The 19,276-nt window shown below is 38.1% G+C and overlaps 1 protein-coding gene across 4 annotated transcripts in view; it reads left to right on the forward strand.

Moving 5' to 3' along the window:
- Positions 1-19,276, forward strand: part of USP22 (ubiquitin specific peptidase 22) — a 110,856-nt gene that overhangs the window by 74,224 nt on the left and 17,356 nt on the right. For all 4 annotated transcript variants that reach the window (XM_061993271.1, XM_061993272.1, XM_061993269.1 and 1 more), the window contains 2 exons: positions 9,021-9,190; positions 15,955-16,102. In XM_061993271.1, the coding sequence (XP_061849255.1) occupies positions 9,021-9,190; positions 15,955-16,102 (318 nt within the window). The remainder of the gene's footprint in view (positions 1-9,020; positions 9,191-15,954; positions 16,103-19,276) is intronic.

The following is a 19,276-nucleotide window of genomic DNA, read 5'->3' on the forward strand; positions in this document are numbered from 1 at the left end:
AGATCACAAGTTGCATTCAGTGTATGGGATATATTTCATGGAGTTTTTGTGAGTTGTCAGTCAGCTTGTGTCTGGTTAGTTTCTTTAAATGGACCCACCAACCCGTCTTTGCCTCTGGGTAAAAGGTATATTCATAGGTAAACAGTAATGAGGATGAATTCTACTTGATCTACTCAGCAGTGATGTACTGAAATTCTGAACTTTCTGGGTTTGGATGATTCATCCCTCTGAAATAGTCATTGTGTTCTGGTGCTACATGCAAAAAGGACTACTTAGTATATTCTGTTCATTTCAACAGTTAATGATTTTGCTATACATGTGCCATTTGTGGCATATATGTCTTTCTTCTAGTGTGCCATCTTCTGTAGCTGGATTCCAAGATTTTCAGCAGGTAACAAACTGAAGGACAGTTTCCTTTTGTACACATAAGCAAACTTTTTTTCTGTTGAGCAATGCTATTTCAGTAGCAAGGGAAAAAACCACAGTGATTCAGAATCCTTTTGCCAGAAATTAGGAGATAATTTTTCATGTAGAATGCAAATATTTCTTTTCCTAAGATACTTTTTTTTTTTTCCTTCCAGAAAGTCTTTGTAATTGCCTTTCTGTCTGTGTAGAGGTGGGTAAACTTGTAGTGTATGGTGCTAAGTGTAATGCAATATATCTAAAATAGTCCTGTAATTTCTTTCCTCTCTTATTAAAAGGAGTTGTTCTTCATAGTCTCATACTGACTAGTTCTGTTTTCGGTGTCTTCTATGTTTTAAATTAGTTTCCTTATTCACCTTGGTTCTTACGTTAAAGTTTCCCAGCATGTGGCAAGGGAACATGCCAACAGTAGGTCAAATAAATAGTAGGTGAATAAGAAGTAGGTAAATAAAAAACCTCACCTCACTCTTTTGCATTTGGATAGGGTAAGCAGTGGCAATAAATACAGATAAATTTATTTTCTGTTCTAATCCTAGTACTCAACAGAATGGACTTCATTTATACATGAAGTCAGATACGTGTGTGTGGGTCATATTTAAATTAAAGAATGGGACCTCCAACTGCACTGGAGTGCATATGTGTGTCTGTTAGGGCTTCTGGATGGAAGGGACAGGCTTTTTATTTGACTCCTGTCAGTGCCAATTGGAAATATTTGTAATTAAAATGGGGAAAAGGAATCCAGATTTGTTTAGCAGTATTACCTAAATACCATTATCTTCCCAGCCTCCCAAAACTTCAAGATACAATGTAGGCTATGAATCCTGACATGCTCACATGATATTTTTATATTGTACCTGATGTATACATGGTATTCAAGAGGGACATTGAGGTGTTGGAGTGTGTCCAGAGATGGGCAATGAAGCTGGTGAAGACTCTGCAGCATAGGCCTTATGGGAAGTGGCTGAGGAAGCTGCGGATGTTTAGCCTGGAGAAGAGGAGGCTGAGAGGACATATGATCACTCTCTACTTGAAGGGAAGCTGTAGTGAGGTGGGAGTCAATCTCTTCTCTCTGGTAATGAATGATAGGACATGAAGAAATGGGCTCAGTTTGCACCAAGGGAGGTTTAGATTGAACGTTATGAAGAACTTTCTCACCAAGAGGGTTATTAGACATTGGAATAGGCTGCCCAGGGAGGTGATGGAGTCACAATCCCTGGATATATTCACAAGACACATAGATGCAGTGCTGAGGGATATGGTTTAGATTAGTGATGGGCTTGGCAGTACGAGGTTAGTGGTTGGACTTTGAAATCTTAAGAGTATTTTCCAACTGTAATGATTTTACGATAATGGAATAATATAATTCAGGAAAATATTACTATATAGAATATAACTTATCTAGAACAATTGAAAACATATATCACAGGTCTCTTTATATATCAAGAAATACTACTCTAGAACTCTCTTCTCGCTTATGATTTTAAAAGTCAGGTAGAGCAAATGAGTAAACGAAGTTCTCCAGGTTGTGCTTGTGCCTCTTGATGGAATACCTTGAGGAGGCTGGGAGAGTGGGTAGGTGGTGGCGGTGGTATTATAGCTCAAGGAAGGTGGTTTGTTTCCGAAGGTATTTATGACGATTCAAAATGAGCAATGACTAACCTGGCAACCTTGAATAACAGGAGAAAAGGAACCAAGTTAGAAAAATAAACACAGGGGACTTTAGCACATTTTCACTTGGTTCAGCAGTAACCCAAAGAGGAAGGATTCGTTGTCCTGAGGGATCATCTTAATGTCTTCGATCTGTCCTGTAATCTCTTTCTAACTGTTTCTGTCAAAAATCACGTTTAAAAAAAAAGATTTACCGATTCACCAGTCTGAATCAATGAATCAGTTTGGACAGCACTTAAGTAGTTGCATAACTTACTTGCTGTGGATCCTTAAGTACCAACAAAAAAGGTGGTAATAAGCAGCCTAGTTTGTAGCCTCCTTGTGCTGATCAGCTGCAGGGCAGAACAGGGTGCATTTGGTGGGAAAGAGTTCGTGGTGATAGAAAGGTGGTTTCAGGGTGAAGTCAAGGTGATAAGCCTGCTAGATGAGAGGTGGTCAGGGCAAGGAGGTGTGATGGCAAGAAGCCTGGACTTACGGCCCTAGTGTCCTTGATCTTGCTGCTCAGCAGTGCTCAAAGGGGCCAGTCTCGTCATCCTTGTGGTGTTCTTTAATGTTACTGGCTTTGCTCTTCTCACAGCAGCTCCTAGAATAGTTTTGTGGTTATGTATCTTGATCTCATCACATGTTTTTCATTCGTTGAACTGAATTGGTTTAGTCTAGTCTTCAAAAGCCACATAGCCCTTTTCCCTTCCTAGTACCTTTTCGGTTTAGCAGGGGATTTTTTTCTGTAGCTTAGTGATTATATAAAACTGGGAGAGGTTTGGTGTTTTGAAGCTTAGCCTCTTGCAAATTTCTATAGCCTTGCTTGCAACTCAGCAGTTTATAACTGCTCAGTATCCTGAGCGGTTTGTATTATTTGAGCATTATATATTTTCTTTATCAAGTTTCTTTTGTACTTTGTATCTCCTATTTTTTTTCCTTTTTGGAATTCCTTAAGGATTGGCAGAACAGTTGTGCTGGATTTTTCTTGAACTGTGTTAAAGCACTGCAGTAGTTTACTCCTACTGTAGGTATTTGTCAGGCCTACTATTAACTAAGGAGGTTTTTTTTTGGGGGGGAGGTGATGTCAAAAGCATATTGTAAAAAAACCAAACCAGACCCTTAATGTCCAACAAAGGTGGCTATTGATTTATTGAAGGAACTCTGTTCAGGGTTTAAGGTCGGTGTTGGTTAAGTGTCCTCTCACCAACAGTAAGACTGCAAGTGCACCTGTGGCTGCCTAAGGGGCTCACCACAAAACTAAAAGTTCCCTTGCACTGCTGTTGCTGACTGTATGGTCTCAGAGCTGGGGTCTCAAGAGACCACCTTCATTCCACATAAGCACCAGATTGTGTGCAAGTATATAACTTGCTACAAAACCACTGCTCTGTGGATATAGCCTTTAACTTGCTCCTAGGCAGAGCATATTCATTTCAGAGTTATTTTTAGTAGGTTGTGACCGTACATGAAAGATGTTTCAAAGTTTGTATTTGCAGAACTTTTTTTGCTTAGATACTTTTTCTCAAACTCACTACATCTTCCTCTAGTGGGTCTGCTCATGTGGCCTAAAAACCAACAGAATACTGTCTGGACATTTTTATTAACCCTTGAAATAGATGTGAAAGGGAATGGGAAAATCACTGAACATTTCGTACACTTCTCTATGTGCTCCTCTAAGGCACTGGAACCAAAGCCCCCAGCAAAGCTGGCATGGTTGCTGCAGGCTACCTCCTAGCAAAGATTACAGTGTAGTTGCTGACGTGTTTCAGTTCAGCCATGTCCGAGGTCATGGAAATATTTTCCATCCTTCTGTGTTCTTCATCAGAGCCATTTCTACCTTGGTATCTCTACAATATAAAGAAATCGTAATGCCTAAACACAGTGGCTTATTACTGAAGGAATTAATTAATTAATTAATTCTGTCTTAGAAGTGGTGGAAAAAGTACAAGATGTGGTTGGTAGAACTGAGGTGAATGTCAAGATAACTTCTGCAAGTTTTATATCAAAATTTTCCTATTAAAAAATGAACTTAAAGTGGTCAGACTGTTTATGTGTTTATGCCCTTCTAAAATTCTAAAGCAAAACTGTAAAGCTGTTTGAATTTAAAGAATACATCTTATGCCTTTTGGGAAATTCAGACGGGGCTCAACCCCCACCTCCCCAGGTGTTCTCTCTTTTATGGTGGATTGCATGCTGTGTGTTTGCAGGTACAAATGTTGAATGGCCAAGTCAGTTTTTAAGATGTTGTGGTTGAAATTTTTTTGTTTAACTTCGCTGCAGCAAAAGTTTATACAGATTTTTCTTAAATTGTTGTCAAAATAATTCAATACCTGAATGTGTCATTAAGTTTGTTTGCAAAAAAAGTGCTCTATAAAAACCTCTGAAAAAGCCATTTCCAATATGTTTGATTCTCAGTATTCCTGCTTCTGCAGTTACCTGTGAGCTTCATGCAGCCACTAGGAAAGGGTGCTTCAGCTGAAATGGTGCAGAATAAATTCACCAGAACTGCATGTTTTTGGGTTTTTTAGATAACTCACACGATCACCAGTGTTACAGAACATCATGCATTTTCCCATGTAGACATGGAATTTCTCATCTATGCATACTGCTGCTGTCTGAAATTATTTCAAATGGGGTTATCATTTGAGAATAATTGCTGTCACTAACCCCATTAGCAAAACTATGCTGCTTCTGGCATGCAAGTGGAACATCGGTGTGTTGGTCTAGCTGAGGTCAGTGTTTGTAACAGATCCATTCTGGTGATGTATGGTCTGCAACTGAAACTTGAGAGCTGAGAGAGAATTTGAGTTTAATTTTAGGTGCCAACAAGTAGGGCACTTCTCCCTTGAAATACATTTTTCAGAAATAATGCTCTTAAATGATGTTGCCATTTCTGTGGTATGAAAAAACAAATTGTTTTAAAAATGTGCATTGCCATGCTGCACTTTTTGTTTCCAAGGGTTATGTTGATCTCTCTAAATATTTCAGTGAGCAGTTCCTCAGCTTGCACTGACTTCTGATACTGTCTGATGGAGCTTCAGGGAAACATCACAAGATGAGCAACTCCAAGGGCTGGAGGCAGGGAACAAAAGATTGCTCTAAGGTGTTGCCAACCTGTGTTTGATGTAAAAAGGATCTCCAGCTATGCTTCAGTGCATCTGAATGACTTCCTGATTGTCTCAGAGTTGCATTAGTGACCTATGTTCTTGCTTCCAGAACCTTCATTCAAATAAATCAGTTTCTGTGTAGTAATATTTGTTCAGACTGGTTTGTCTGCTGTCTTTCCCATCCCAGCACAAAGCCTAGTTTGAGAGACAAACCAAACCTCTTCCAGGAGTGCAAGATAGACACCTGGTTGGTTTTTCTGTGTTTTTTATTCATGTGTGGTCCTCTCACTTCCCTGTTTCCTCACCTTTAATAGCTGTACAGTTGCATTTCACAGAAGTGGAATTTCCTTATCTTGTTTTGGTTTTTTCATCTTGCCTGCGTGGGTGGACTTGCAGAACCAGTGCTCTAGATATCCCTGCATCCCAACAAGCATTGTTGCCCAGTGTTGTGCATCTGTTACTTGGAGCACTTGAAAAAGTCAAACCCCATTACTAGAAGAAGATTGAAGAGCTTAAGCTGACAAAGGTAAGCCAGCTACTAAGAACTGAGTTTTGAGACTGAATGTAAAAAATAATTTCCTGGATGGGTTCACCTGTGCTCAAGGCATTACAGAAGCAAATCTGTTGCTTCTTTGCTTATGTGCCTGTCCAGCATGTGACAGAATGAGGATAGTGTTCCTACACTGTGATTAGAGAGTATACAGTACGTGACAATTTTTTCTTGATATCAATAATATTAATTTATTCCAGTATTTACATTTACATCAGCAAGGTTCAGAAGTAAACCAGTGCTTTTCACCTAATTACACTTAACCACAAGTATCACTGGTTGCTCTTGTTCATTTCAGAGACAGTTCATAAAAACTAGAAAAGAAAATAACATCATGAAGCACAGAAGTCTGCAAGGTACCACAGCCTTATTACTAGAGGTTGAGTCCTGTTGGCAGTCCTTAAGACAGTTAGCCCACACTCTAAACAATACTGGCCACTGTTTAGATGCTAGTGGAGATGACTGTTAATGCTAACAAAAGTGAACTGCTGCATTTGAGATTTTGACACATGATTATTTTTGTTAATTTATGACCCACATGTTGCAACACTGACTATTCCAATTAACTATTGCCAGACTTTATTAATGGGGAGGGAATAAGTGTGGTAAGACAAGTCTTTTACATTCTTAATATTTTATGACCAGAATGCTATATAGGCTTTAATTTTTAGCTGTTTACAACAAAACTCATTTTTTCCCCCCTAGAAGTTAAGCACAAGAAACTGTGTCTTTCTGAGTTCTGTCAGCTCTTTATGTATATAAAATTTTCTTGTTTTTCAAGATGCTGCAATTAGTTATGCACTATCTTAACTGTAGTTCAGTGCATCATGCCTCTTTCATTCCAAATATCAGTTTGAGAGACAGTATAGCAACTGCAGTCATTGCTCCCTCAAGGATAAGATTGATGTATACTACTTCATTTTCTTGCCTTCCTAACCAAGTAAGTTCTCGTGTTTTGCTGTGTTCTCCATTTTCTTAGTTTTCTCTTTTGTTTAATTAACAGTTGGGATATTCACGTTTCAGCCTTGTCTGTTTTGCAGGTTTGTCTTGGTTCATTCAAGTGAAGCCATAGCATGTGAAGCACTTCATTTAGACCTTTGAAGAACTGACACCAAAAGACCAAGCAAGTAGAGTAAACCAGGAGAGACTTCCAAGTTCGACGCCTGTAACTAGTATTCTGGTGGCAACATTGAGGAAGATTTGATTCTTGTCACAGGGAAGGAAGGTCCAGCCACAGGCATGTAATAAGTGATGCTTAATAAATGATTCCAAAAAGCTGCCTTTATGTGTTTTGCTTTTACTTGTGATTGCTCAATTAGACATTGAAAAGTGATAGGAGTCTGTAGATGTACTACTCATTTTCCACTAGTTTGCTGTACTGACTGGGCTGACTTGAAATTCTGGTGCTAACCAGAGGGACTAATTTGACAGGGGGAAAAGGAAGAGACTCTTCCTTCTTGAAATACCCAGGTGCATCTCAAACATATCCCAGGAGCCTTACAGGCTTCTGTTTTAACAGTCTGCAATTTAAATAAACCCAGTAAGTTTTAAATAGAAAATGCAGAGGAGAGGTAGGCAAGAGGTACCCACCAAACATTTCTCCACTAGTGCAGCATGAACATCTTTATTGTGCCATCATTTGCAGAGACACTGAGACTGGGGTATAAAATAGGATTGCGTATGAAATTAAAGCATCCCACTGTATTTCAAGCTGCTACAACAAATGAACTGTTTAACACTGTGCTAATGTTGTGCATACACTTGTTGCCTCCCAGCATGAAAATAAAGCAAATTACTGCAGGAAGCTTTCTGCCCAGCAGAAGTTACTATAACATAATGAAAATCTTTGCCCTGCACTGTGGGTAAATGGAAGCAACAGGAAGATGCTGGAAGGAAGACGGTGTTGCATTAGGTACAGGAGGAAAATAAAACATAAGAGGGTTCTGTGTCCATCGCCTGTCGCCCAATATGCAGTTCAAGCCGATGTAGTGCCGTTTCGCTCTGGTAACTTAGCAACTGGACCACACCTCCTTCGGCTGAAAGATGCTAAAGAGCCTTTTGAGCACTATCTGGTGTACTGCAAGGGAACTGCACCATTTTTAATTACCACAGCATTACCAGCTGATACTTTTTTAATTTTTCCTCCCTGTGAAATGACAAGGAAATTCTACATTCTCTGTCGAGTAACCTTGGTTGGTTTTTTTTCATTCACTGTTTGTGTAGTAATTTAAAATTAACATGGTTCTCTTCTGCAATAGAAATAGGATTAATACCAGAATTGTATCTATTAGTGCATTTTGTCTTGTTTCAAAGCAAGTTTTTAATTAAAAATAAGCATTCTTGTCCACCTGATGCTCTTCTTGTTTAGCACTCCTGTGTGGTGGTGTTGTGTTAACATTTTGGAAGAATACTCAAGGATTTGAGCATGTTTTTCTTCTCACTTAGACTTTGCAAATGACTGAAAAGCTTTCCCCACTCCTAACCTCTCTTCTGTTGTGCAACAAAAAGAGCTTTCCTTTAAGCATCTTGGTTTCCAAGCACAAGAAATCATCTCTGAGTATTACTGAACATTTGACTTAAGGTGTGATGAATCCTCTTATGCCAAGTTGATTTTTTTTAATGTGTACTGTAGATTAATGTTTAACTTAGCTAAAAGAAGTGTGGAATTAGAATTGTTCAAAGTCTCTCTTTTAAGGTTGCTTTGTTCGGATCTCGGGTTTTGTCCAAAAAAAAAAAGGATATGCTAAGTCTGCATTGAATGTCACAGCCTGACTTTGTTTTGTCAAGGCTGTTGCCTTTGGTACCAGTATTAGAAACTAGATTGTTGCATTAGAACAGTACGGAAAACCTTAGTCTGACTTCATGATCTGCATGAGGGAAAGCCTTTTAAACTATATGAGGACTTGTTATTGATTTGTTTACATGTATTGTTTCTTACTGTAATGACTTACTAGTGTTATACACTTTGGTATCAGCTTGAGGAAGGGCATCTTTTGGTGACATATGGCAAAACAGACATTGCACAATGCTATTGGTGTTGCTTTACTTCAAGGTTTCCTTTTTCCAAGAGTTTGAAAACCAAATCCTAGTGTAGTTAAGGTGCTTTTGGCACCTTGTAACTTGAGTACATCAAAACCAATAGCCTTCTTAAACCGGGAAAAAACTGTGTCTTCGAAGCTGTATAGATACAGTAGATCTGTGGCAGTAATGTGAAAACTATGTAAAAATGCAAATATATCCCTTTTTTAAACTCGATAATGCTTATGCATCCCCTCCCTCTTCTGTCTTTATAGGTCTACGAGGGCTAATCAATCTTGGGAACACATGTTTTATGAACTGTATTGTCCAGGCACTTACCCACACTCCACTGCTGCGAGATTTCTTCCTCTCCGACAGGCACAAATGTGAAATGCAAAGCCCCAGCTCATGTCTGGTCTGTGAAATGTCTACGCTTTTTCAGGAGGTGAGTGCCGTTTGCCGCAGTAGCGTCGCCTTTCCACAGATGCTGACTGTTTCTTACCCCAAAAGCAGTTGTGTTCTATTTTCAAGTGCAAATTACGTTTTCCCTCAAGATGTGGCAAAACAGATCAGTAAAGATTGAGTGAGAGCTTACTGCCAAAAATACTCAACTGCTGAAAAGGAAACTATTGGCCTTTTATGTCCTGTTCTTAAGTCATCGTTGTTTAGGCCAAGCTGGTATTGGAAATAATTACAGTGCTGCCTGCTCTTCTGAGACTGATCTGCAAGTCTTTAGTCTTAAAGTTGAATGTGTGCTTTAATTAAAGGTACAAGTTGTAACTGGAAAATATGTCACAGGCTGTTAGAGTGATAATGGGATTGAGAATAAAGCAATAATATATAGCCTTGTGGTTTAAAGTGCTGGATTATATAGGTCTGTATAAATATTTTAAACAACTTGATTCAGTGCTTTCTAACAAGGAGCAACATTTTGCTATCATCTCTGATGTGGAGACCCATTATTGTCCAGGGGATGGTAGAAAAGTGAATGTGTTGGTACAGTTTGTACCTTCCATATGCAAGTTACTCCTCTTTCCCTTTCACGCTTAGGTGACTGGCTTTGCAGTGTGCCTTTCTCCGTAGGTTTAATCTGTGCTGCATGACACAGACACAGTCTTTTCCTTAATAAATAGTCAAAGAATTTTATTAACTATTTTAGCTCCACATGAATAATGGAAGGACGATAGGCTTCTACTTTTTAAGATGAGTCTTTAAAAATAAACAAGCAAATCCAGTTCTGTGCCTTTTGCTCAGTGATAGATCTGGGTTTTTTACCAAGATTAAAAAAAAAATCCAAAACCCAAATAACAGACAAAACCCAACAACACCTAAAAAGTAAAAAATAAATACATTTAAAAGTTTTAAAAAAAGTATAGTACATGCTGTCATGGAGCATTTAAGATAGCTGAACCTGTCTGTATGTAGAGCATGTATTTTCTGTATATGCTGTGATGGAAGTTCATTCAAACAGAGACCAACCTAAAATAGCTTTACCTTTATCTTGTGATTTTCAATTAGATTTTACTTCTGTGCCTTTTTTCACCAGAGATGAGTCTTTGTGGTCATTGTAGGTGAATTCAATATACATAGAAGGTAAAGTCCCCCTTAGCAGTTCCAGTACAAAGGGTTTTTTTGCTTATACTCAGCATCCATGTGAATTTGCAACCTTTCATGCTGCTTCCATCATTAGCTGTATGTTACACTTTCTTAAAATTTCTTTTTCAATTATTCCTGGGTCTTTCTGGAAAGAAAGAGGTAAAAAAAAAGGCAGGCATACCAGTAGGTAGCAGCGGCAAGATTATTGAAACCAGATGTGCAGTTAAATGGGGAAACACTATGCCTAGATAAAAATGATATAGAAATACGTGTTTCTGTAAACAGTTAATATAGAAACCTTTTTGACTATTCTTGAAGTACTATCATAATCTTCGTATTGTTTCCTCAAATTGTGGTATAAAGTCTCATTCCCATCCATATCACCACATTCTCTTTACACACATGCATTTAAAAAGAATCCCTTGGGAGAGGGGAAGTGAGTATTGCGTTACAGATTGAGGGGCTGGAGGAAAGATCAAGACTGTCTAGGTAATGATTTTTATTTCTGTTTTTCTCTGTGGAGCCCTGTTGATGGTCTATGATGTTTTTTTGTTAGACTGTGTACAAGCACGTAGCAAAGAACACATATCAATTGTGATCAAGTTTAATTTCACAGAGAACTTTGGGAATCTCAGCTTTCATTTTTCCCAATCAAAATTCATGCCTACACTTGTATTAGTTCTGCTAATTAACGTTTTGTGACGTGGGGGTCTGTGAATGAGGGAAAAGGCAGGTCTGTGATATTAGACTGTAGAGATAGTGGTACACTAGTCTGTCCTTATTTCACGTTGAAATACTCAGCTATGTGCTGTGGGAGGACACCAAAAAATGACTCAGCCACCTTGAAGTAAAACCAGAGCTTAGTCCTCCCCAAACAAAACTGTAGTGTCTTTAACCAGCTCAGTCTATTTTAACTTGGAAGCAGTAAATACCAAGTTATGTTTATAGCTCTGTCAGCACTCATTATAAAATTCTATTTCCCAGTGAGTTTTCATTTCATTCAGAATTAAAATGCAAATCTTGTATTTTTGGAGCAGACGGGTTATCTTTCATATCCCAACTGTGTGCAGCGGCTATGATGAAGATTCTTATGCTGTCTTTGCAGAGATGAGGTCTGAATGAGGGAAAGCTAACCAATGGAGGTTTCACTGCTATGATTAAGAATTCCTTTGTAACTGAATTACTGGGGAGACTTTGGTTCAGGTTCTGTCTTGTTTTTATGTAGGTTTCTCACCAGGATTAACTGATGTAGTTAGCCCAAGGCATTTTACCCAGTGATAGATGATCAGGGCAAGGGTTAACTTCATCTCCCTTCCGCCCATCTTTTCTGAAGGTGTGATTTTTAGGCAAATGGAATGCCAGGGGATCTGGTGAATGCGTGCCAGTTAAGAACTCTCCCAGGAGAAAGAGTTTATTTCAAACATTAAATGAAACTCACTATATGTAAAACCCCAAGTTTTGCTGTTTTGCTGCTTAGACACAAAAACGCTTGTTCCTTTTTTTTTTTTTTCCTTTGAGATCATTTAGTTACTTAGGTTGTGTGATTTGTCTGTGATAAATAGGAAGCTACAAAGTTCTTCCACCTTGCAGTTGGTTGGTGGTGAGTAATGAGTATCAGATGGTTCTCAGAATTGAGTTTTTCTTTCCTGGTAGCTTCTCTTGCAAATATGCCAAGCATTGATCTCTGTTTGTTTTAAAAATATCTGCCTGCATCAATTAACATTCTCATTTGTGCCACTTGAAACCTATTTCTCAATAGAATCATGACATGAATTACACTGCATAAGAAAAGGAATGAAAAGGATTTGGGAATAACAGATAGTGGTGAAACTGGATGGAGGGAAGATAGAACACACAGAATCTGTTCATTGAGCCTTTTGGCTGAAAGGGTTTGTGCACGACTTTTTACCTACTGGTATTTGTATTTTAGTTCTGCTTCAACAGTGAAAACTAATTTTAAGATGGACCACACCCTGAAGTTTATCCAAATCCTTTACAGAATGACCATTCTGGTAGGATTAGCAGATCTATATCTTGGTGTACTCTGACTGGAATCACAAGAATACCTGGGAATACAGCAGGATGCAGTGCATCCAGTCAGAAATGTAAAGAAGAAAGCCTTCTTTATTCCCATCATTACTCATTCTCGTGAGGCTATCAAAGTACATAGCACAACTATGTGGAGTTGAGAAGTGACGACATGAAGAACGAGAACGAGATGATTTATAGCTTTGATATCTTCAGATGGTACACTTGAAATGGCTTATGTATAAAATAAGTTATAGCAGCAGCACAGGGGAGAAAAAGTAGTTAAGGGCCTTTACAAAGACAGAAGCCTTACATTTTTGTCATGGAAGAGGCAGAGTTTGTGCCAACTTAGTAAAATCTTTTATCTGAAATAAGTGTAGAACTACAGAGCATGTGCAAGCCAAATGGTTTTTCCCTGCTTCCTTGAGATACGGCTCTTTGTTGGGAAACCAACTGTAAGTGTCCTTTTATTCTATATTACTGACTCCCATTATCCACTGTAAATGTTCAGAATGTTTAAAGTATTAATTGGGAGCCAATTTCTGAGAGGTTTTAGCTTTTCAAATTGGACTCAAGTCTGGGACAGGATTTAGGCCTGTAAAGTCTTGATTACAAAACTCACAGACAGTTTAGTTGACACATAATGTAAGATAGATCGAATGTATCTGTTTGTTCACAGAATTGGGAAACTCTGTGCACGTGTCCTTGGCAGGAGGTGGAGAAAGAAGTACTAATATGTGTGGTGGTGGTTGTTTTTGGTTTTAAAACCTGATTAGTATCTGTGTATTTTTGTGTTTTGCATTGTGATTTCCAAAGCTTAGAATCCTGTGTATCCCCTGTAGATTCTTCCTTTCAGAATCCAGGAGCAAGTGTTTTAAGTGCAAAAAAAGAAAGTTACTTTTACTTGTGTATAAGAATGGAGGCTTTGAATTCTGGTTTAGTTTTTTTGTGGTTTTGGTTGGGGGTTTTTTCCCCTCTTCCGGGAACACCAATTAAACTGTGTATGACCAAGCATTTTCAAATTGCTTGAACTATTTCTGTCCAATACAAACAATTGACATGGCTGAATTGAAAACAAATTTAAACAAAAATTGTTTGAAATTAAGTTTTGAAGAACTGTACCACTGAAGTGTTTTAAAGGTGACTTGCAAATACATAATTATATTTGCACACTTGGACAAATGGTTTGGTGTAATAACAATTGAATAAGACTTTACAGAGACTTTTTTTTCCTTTTTGTGGATCGGAACAGCTCTGACAGGCTCCCTTTCTCAGCAATGAGAAAATGACAGGAATGGGATGGATGGTTTATACATTCCAGTTAAAATATTGCTATTCAATGCACTCAAAGATTCTTTCATTTCATTTTTGATTTATTAGAATAGAGAAGCTCTCCCCCACTCCCATGGATATTCAACAGCATTCTAACTAGGTGTGTTTCTAGTTTCTGTGTGATAATAAGCTAATAATTTCATAAAGCTTCTTGTTAAAATCTTCTATTCCTAGTGAAGCACCAGAGAATGTAAAATCTTCTGGCAGGTCTAGAGTCTGCAGTGAAGTAATTACGGAGAGTGCTGTTGGTTAAAATGACCAGAGAGCTCTGGGACTAATTGTAAGGAGTGACAGAACAGAGAAGTTTTATTGCTGCAGTTCCCTGAATTATGTTGAGCAGCAGCTGCGTCAGCAGATTTCAATTACCATGCTACTGCTCCCGTCCCTTGGTGTCATTCTTGTTGGCATCAGAGTTAACTATTGATCTTTTTATTTATAGAAGCATTTTGTGGTGTTTGGCTGCAGAGGTATATCTTCTTGTTTGGAAAAAGCAGAGCTTGCAGCAGAGAAGTTTCTTTGCAAGGAAATATATTAAAACTATTTAGAAAGCCCTACAAATACGATGACTAGATGAGAAGATTGTACCTTTGCCTACCTGTCCCTTAAAATACAGTGTATTTTATCTAAGCAGTTTTTTAGCACATTGTATATAGAAAATGCCCAGAGACTGGGCAGGGGGAAACTGGGGAATGAAACCTGCTTTTCCAATAAGAACGGGAAATTATGTACTGGGGCTTTAAGTCTTGGTTTTGTTCTGTTTATTTGCTGCTTACTGTCTTCTGTTTGCGAAGAGTAACTGAAAATAAGCTGCCATCAGTTTTGATAGGATCTTGGCAAAACACAGTTGTATTCTAGGCACCCTTTACTGGCAAATACCTTTTCCAAAAGTTAGGGATGGCAAAATTACTTTTATTTTTAATAAATGAAGATTTAATGACGTTCTGCTAAATACAACCTTGAAGGCCAAGCGAATAAAATCTCTGGGTCTTCTCTGTCTCCCTGCAGGGACAGCACAAGCATTTCTACTTTGTGTTTGGAACTGGTTTCATAGTGCAGGGGTTTTTGAACAGAGAGAGTAGTCAGCTTGCTCAAGAAGGGACTGTTAGCTTTACTCTGAGAGTCTGGATGCTGGAATTAGCAGCAGAAGTGAGGATCCATGATGGTAGAAGAGTTGCAGCAGTAGCACTTGGATAGAAATAGAGAGAATAAAGGAAGGAGCTGAACCCTAACCCAGGAGAATACAGACTCTTAGTGTTTTTTAGCATGCTTGGTTTTTGTTTTTTAAGTGTGACCTGGCTGTTTCTTATTTAAAAAAACCCACAAAAAACAAAAGGCAAGCATGATTTTCTGTAGGCAGTTCTCCCTCCTCCTGTGCTGATTTACCTCCCCAGCTGTGTGTCACCACTCAGCAGTGCTGTTTCACATCATGGTTTTGCTGACTGAATAATTTGCCTGTGCATCCTGTAATATGCTTCTGGCCAAATCACCTGGGGCAATTTCAGTCAGTACTATGGCCAGGTCATCAGATATTGACTGAAGCAGATTAAGAAGCAGATTCAGGACCTGGTCCAGGACCAGGCAGTGACACCCTGCAGGAGAGATAATGGGCAGCTGACATTGAGGATAGGTGAGTGAAGTGGTAGATCAGCTCTGCAAAGATCTGTGCCGAATATAGTTGTTTCTCAAGCCTTGTGCTGTTCTAGTTGTGCAGGTAAAGGCTGATACTGGCATGAGGCTGCTATCCTGCCTGTAAATTTTATCATGAGCTAAGACTGCACAGCCATTGGATGCAGAGATTCACCGTGGCTTGGTTCAGGGGCTGGCTGACAGTTGACATCTAATATTCTTGTCTTCAGTGTTTGTCCTGTTTTAATGGGGTCATTGAATTTGTGAAGAAAATTGATCTCTACAAATACAGGAAATGCCCCCTGTCCCCACTATATTCATAAAGCCAGTGGTATCAGTATGGAATTCCTTAGTGTTTGCCCCCTACACCCCCTCTCTTTTTTTGTTTTATTGTCAAGCTAATACATCATATAATGAAGGAATTTAAGGGAGAAAATTGAGGACTTTGGTACTGTGACCATGTCTTCAGTAGTCTGTGATAAAAAACTGTCTCTATTATTAAGGCCATCAGAATTAAGTGGTTTAAATTTATTTGACTAATTGCACTCATTTAAGTTTTTAATAATTAAACGCATTGAGGCTGTGTAACTTTGTTAACAGTCATGTCCTTTTCTTTGCTTTGAGCAGTTTTACTCTGGGCACCGATCTCCTCACATTCCATATAGGTTATTGCACCTGGTATGGACTCATGCACGGCATTTAGCAGGGTACGAGCAACAAGATGCACACGAGTTCCTCATTGCTGCATTAGATGTGCTACACAGACACTGCAAAGGTAAGGCTTGTACTGAGTCTTCAATCAGCAAGGAATATTGGATCAAAAGGAGGTAGTAGAACAAAGTCTTCTTAACTCAAGTATAGTGTCTTCTATTACAGTAGTCTTACCAAATTAGTTTTAAAATGTTTGGTAGAGTTAAAAGAAAGGGTTTATAAAGAATAAAGTTCCCACTGACAAAAATTGCCTAGAGTTAGAAGCAGACAAGCCTGTACATTAATTTGAATCACCATAGTTTTCTCTTATTGGTTGTGAGTCACTGTCTTTTAAATTGCCATTTTAATTCTATTTATACTGAGGTAGTTAGAACTCTTACTCAGTGTGTCATGAGACTGATGAAAATAACATAGGGGAGGCTATGGCTGTGCTGCTTAAATGTTATTCTACTGTATTTATGATGCCCAATTGCTTACAGAAATGTGAACAGGAAAAAAACCCAATATTTGGTTTTGGCATCCTTTATTAGCCTGTGTATAAAATATGTGGTTATACAATACAGTAAGGCTATTCATGATGTGGGTTTAGAGGTGAAGTATGTAAATCTTGATTTGGTAATATCCTATGACATGAGATGTTTCATGTTAGTTAACTAAATCCGAACAGAAAATTTCCCGCTCTGATGGTGTTTGATCTAGCTTGAATAAATTAAGCACAGAAATGTTTACTATTCTTGTAAGGGAAAATAGTAGTGTTAATGGTAGAAAAAACAAGCGTAGTCACTAAAAAAAGCTTTAAAGCACTTAACTTTCCTCTAGTGCCCTTGGAAAAGGCACTTGGAGGTTACTTTTTTGGTGTATCAGAGGGCTATCAAAGGAAAGGCTGCTTCTGCTTCTTTGAAACATTTTGAAGTCTTGCTTTTTTCTTTGAGAGAGTCTTATGTGGTAGCAAAGGTACTTGTTGAGCTTCATAATAGGTGTCCTCTGAAGAGTCTTCCCCAAAAAGAGTGCTTATAAGGACAGAAGTACATAGAACAGTTCTTTTGTAATTATCAATAGCTGTCGTTTGACAATCACTAGTTGAAACTCAATAAACCTCATGAAACTGGTGTTGAAATACTGTAGGGAATAGAGTCTATCCAAATACTGACCTGTCACTTCTTAACACTCAATACACTCAATACTTCATGGTTCTTGTAAAGTTTCTGAACAACTAATCTAACAAAACTTGAAGCTTTTTCATCATCTTTGATGTAAAATGGTGCTTGCATTCTATGTTTCCTGTTTAGTTCATGAAGGAGGAATATTTTCTTCTCACATTTGTAAAGAAAAACCTTGTAGCAATAGAAGTCCCTGCACCCTTTTCAAACTGATAAAGAATCTGAAAGTATTTTAAAATGTGATGTGGCTTTAAATAAGAATCTGTTGTATCTTTGCAATTACCAACATAATCAAGCTTCCCCAACAGATTCTGTGTTCTTGGTTCTGTTGGGCCTCTCTGGCCTGAATAAGAATGAAACTGTGATCTATCCTAAAACTTAGGAAAAAAAAAAAAGATAGACCATGTGTGTGGATTCTTTTACTGCTGGTTGGGTATCACAGATGTGTTAAAAACACTTGATTTCTGAGTTGATGTCAAGTTTCATTTTATCTATGATAATAATATCTATCTATGATAATCATTCTATCTATGATTTTTTTTTCATAATGGTTTCTGCCAGCTTTAATTGAATGAGGAGTTTTTTCACCTTCAGTACTGAGGGAGTTTTTGGGTTACGTCAAAGCTACCACTTACATTGAATAGAAGGACTGAATTTCAGTTATTTAATGGATATCCTTAGATTTGAGCTACTTGCATGGACATAACTAAGCTGTTAAAGCATTGCTAGTAAGAAGGCATTAGTACTGGATCCTTGATGTGTGTACACCTTGGTTTTAAGACTGAAGAAAACAGTCTTAAAATTATGGTAAATCAACTAGACCATCATTTTAAATTACCATCAAGGTAATTTAAAAGAATTGATTGAGCAGTTGTGTGGGAAGCAAACCAGTTCTGTAAACTAGAATTTCAAGAATGGTCATGATAGACCACTTCTGGAATGCACTAGTTTTTTATATAATGAGAAAGCTTTCCTGCTTATGTACTCCTGTTTGTACACAGATACACATGTAAAAATATTAATAATAATGAGAATGTCCTGAAGCCACAACAAGCAAATAATGCCTCCCCTGCCAGTACTAAATATTTATTTAACTGAATAAAAAAAAGCTTTTAAAGCTTCCAGTCAATAGTGATCAAAATCTACAATCAACACACAGTAAAGTAAAATAAAGTCAAGGGAAGAATTTTGCAGCAATGTGAATGCAAAGAACTGTGTAAATATCCAGTGATATTTGTTTGGCTCACACTGACATTTTGTCCCTTTCCCATTTACGCAACTTTCTAGGAAGTGTCCTAATGCAAGTCAGAGAAAGCTGTAAAGGCTCATTATTGGTATCAGTCATTGCCTAAATTAGGAAAACTTATTTACTTTGTGCATTGAAAGATAAATTTTGTAATACTGCATCATACAAAACATGACATAACTGTCCTCAGATTCATATATGGGCTGGCTCAGATAGTTGTTTTGGGTTTCATTTTATTCTGGATTTTGTTTGTTAATGGGGTCTTTTTAATAGTGATTGAATATATACTTTGTATCAGTGGCATCTGTGAAGTTTTGGAAGCCCAGGATACCTGTATGATCACCCACGTGAATCGTGTCTTGGGATGATCTCTCTTTGTGCTAGCACATTTGCATTGAGCTGTGGCATCTGTGCAGGGCATATTCTGAACACTTTGCAAGCCTTTTCTGTGCTGCTGGAGCAATATAAAATGTTTCTGTATAAAAGGAATCTAGTCTGTCATGCTTATGCATCACTTTTTTTCATTCCAGCAGCTGGAGAAAGGTGGACTAAATGGAAAGTAGTGTTTTGGTGGGGGGAAAAAAAAGTGCTAGGCTATTAAATGTGTACTCTGACTAAAAAAGCAAGAGGTTTCTTAAATCTGAATTAATTTTCCAGTATTGCTGCTATAAATGACAATTGCAGTTGTACCTGCATTTTGTGCTGTTCTGTTGTTGGTTTGGTAGTGCACAGAGTTCTGCATCGCTGTTGTACATTGGTGTTTGTGGTCCTCCTCACCGCAAAAGTTTCCAAATGAGATTGTTTACTATATATCAGATATTAGCTTCTTCAC

Source organism: Colius striatus, chromosome 3 (genome assembly GCF_028858725.1).
Source record: "Colius striatus isolate bColStr4 chromosome 3, bColStr4.1.hap1, whole genome shotgun sequence".
NCBI classification, from domain to species: domain Eukaryota; kingdom Metazoa; phylum Chordata; class Aves; order Coliiformes; family Coliidae; genus Colius; species Colius striatus.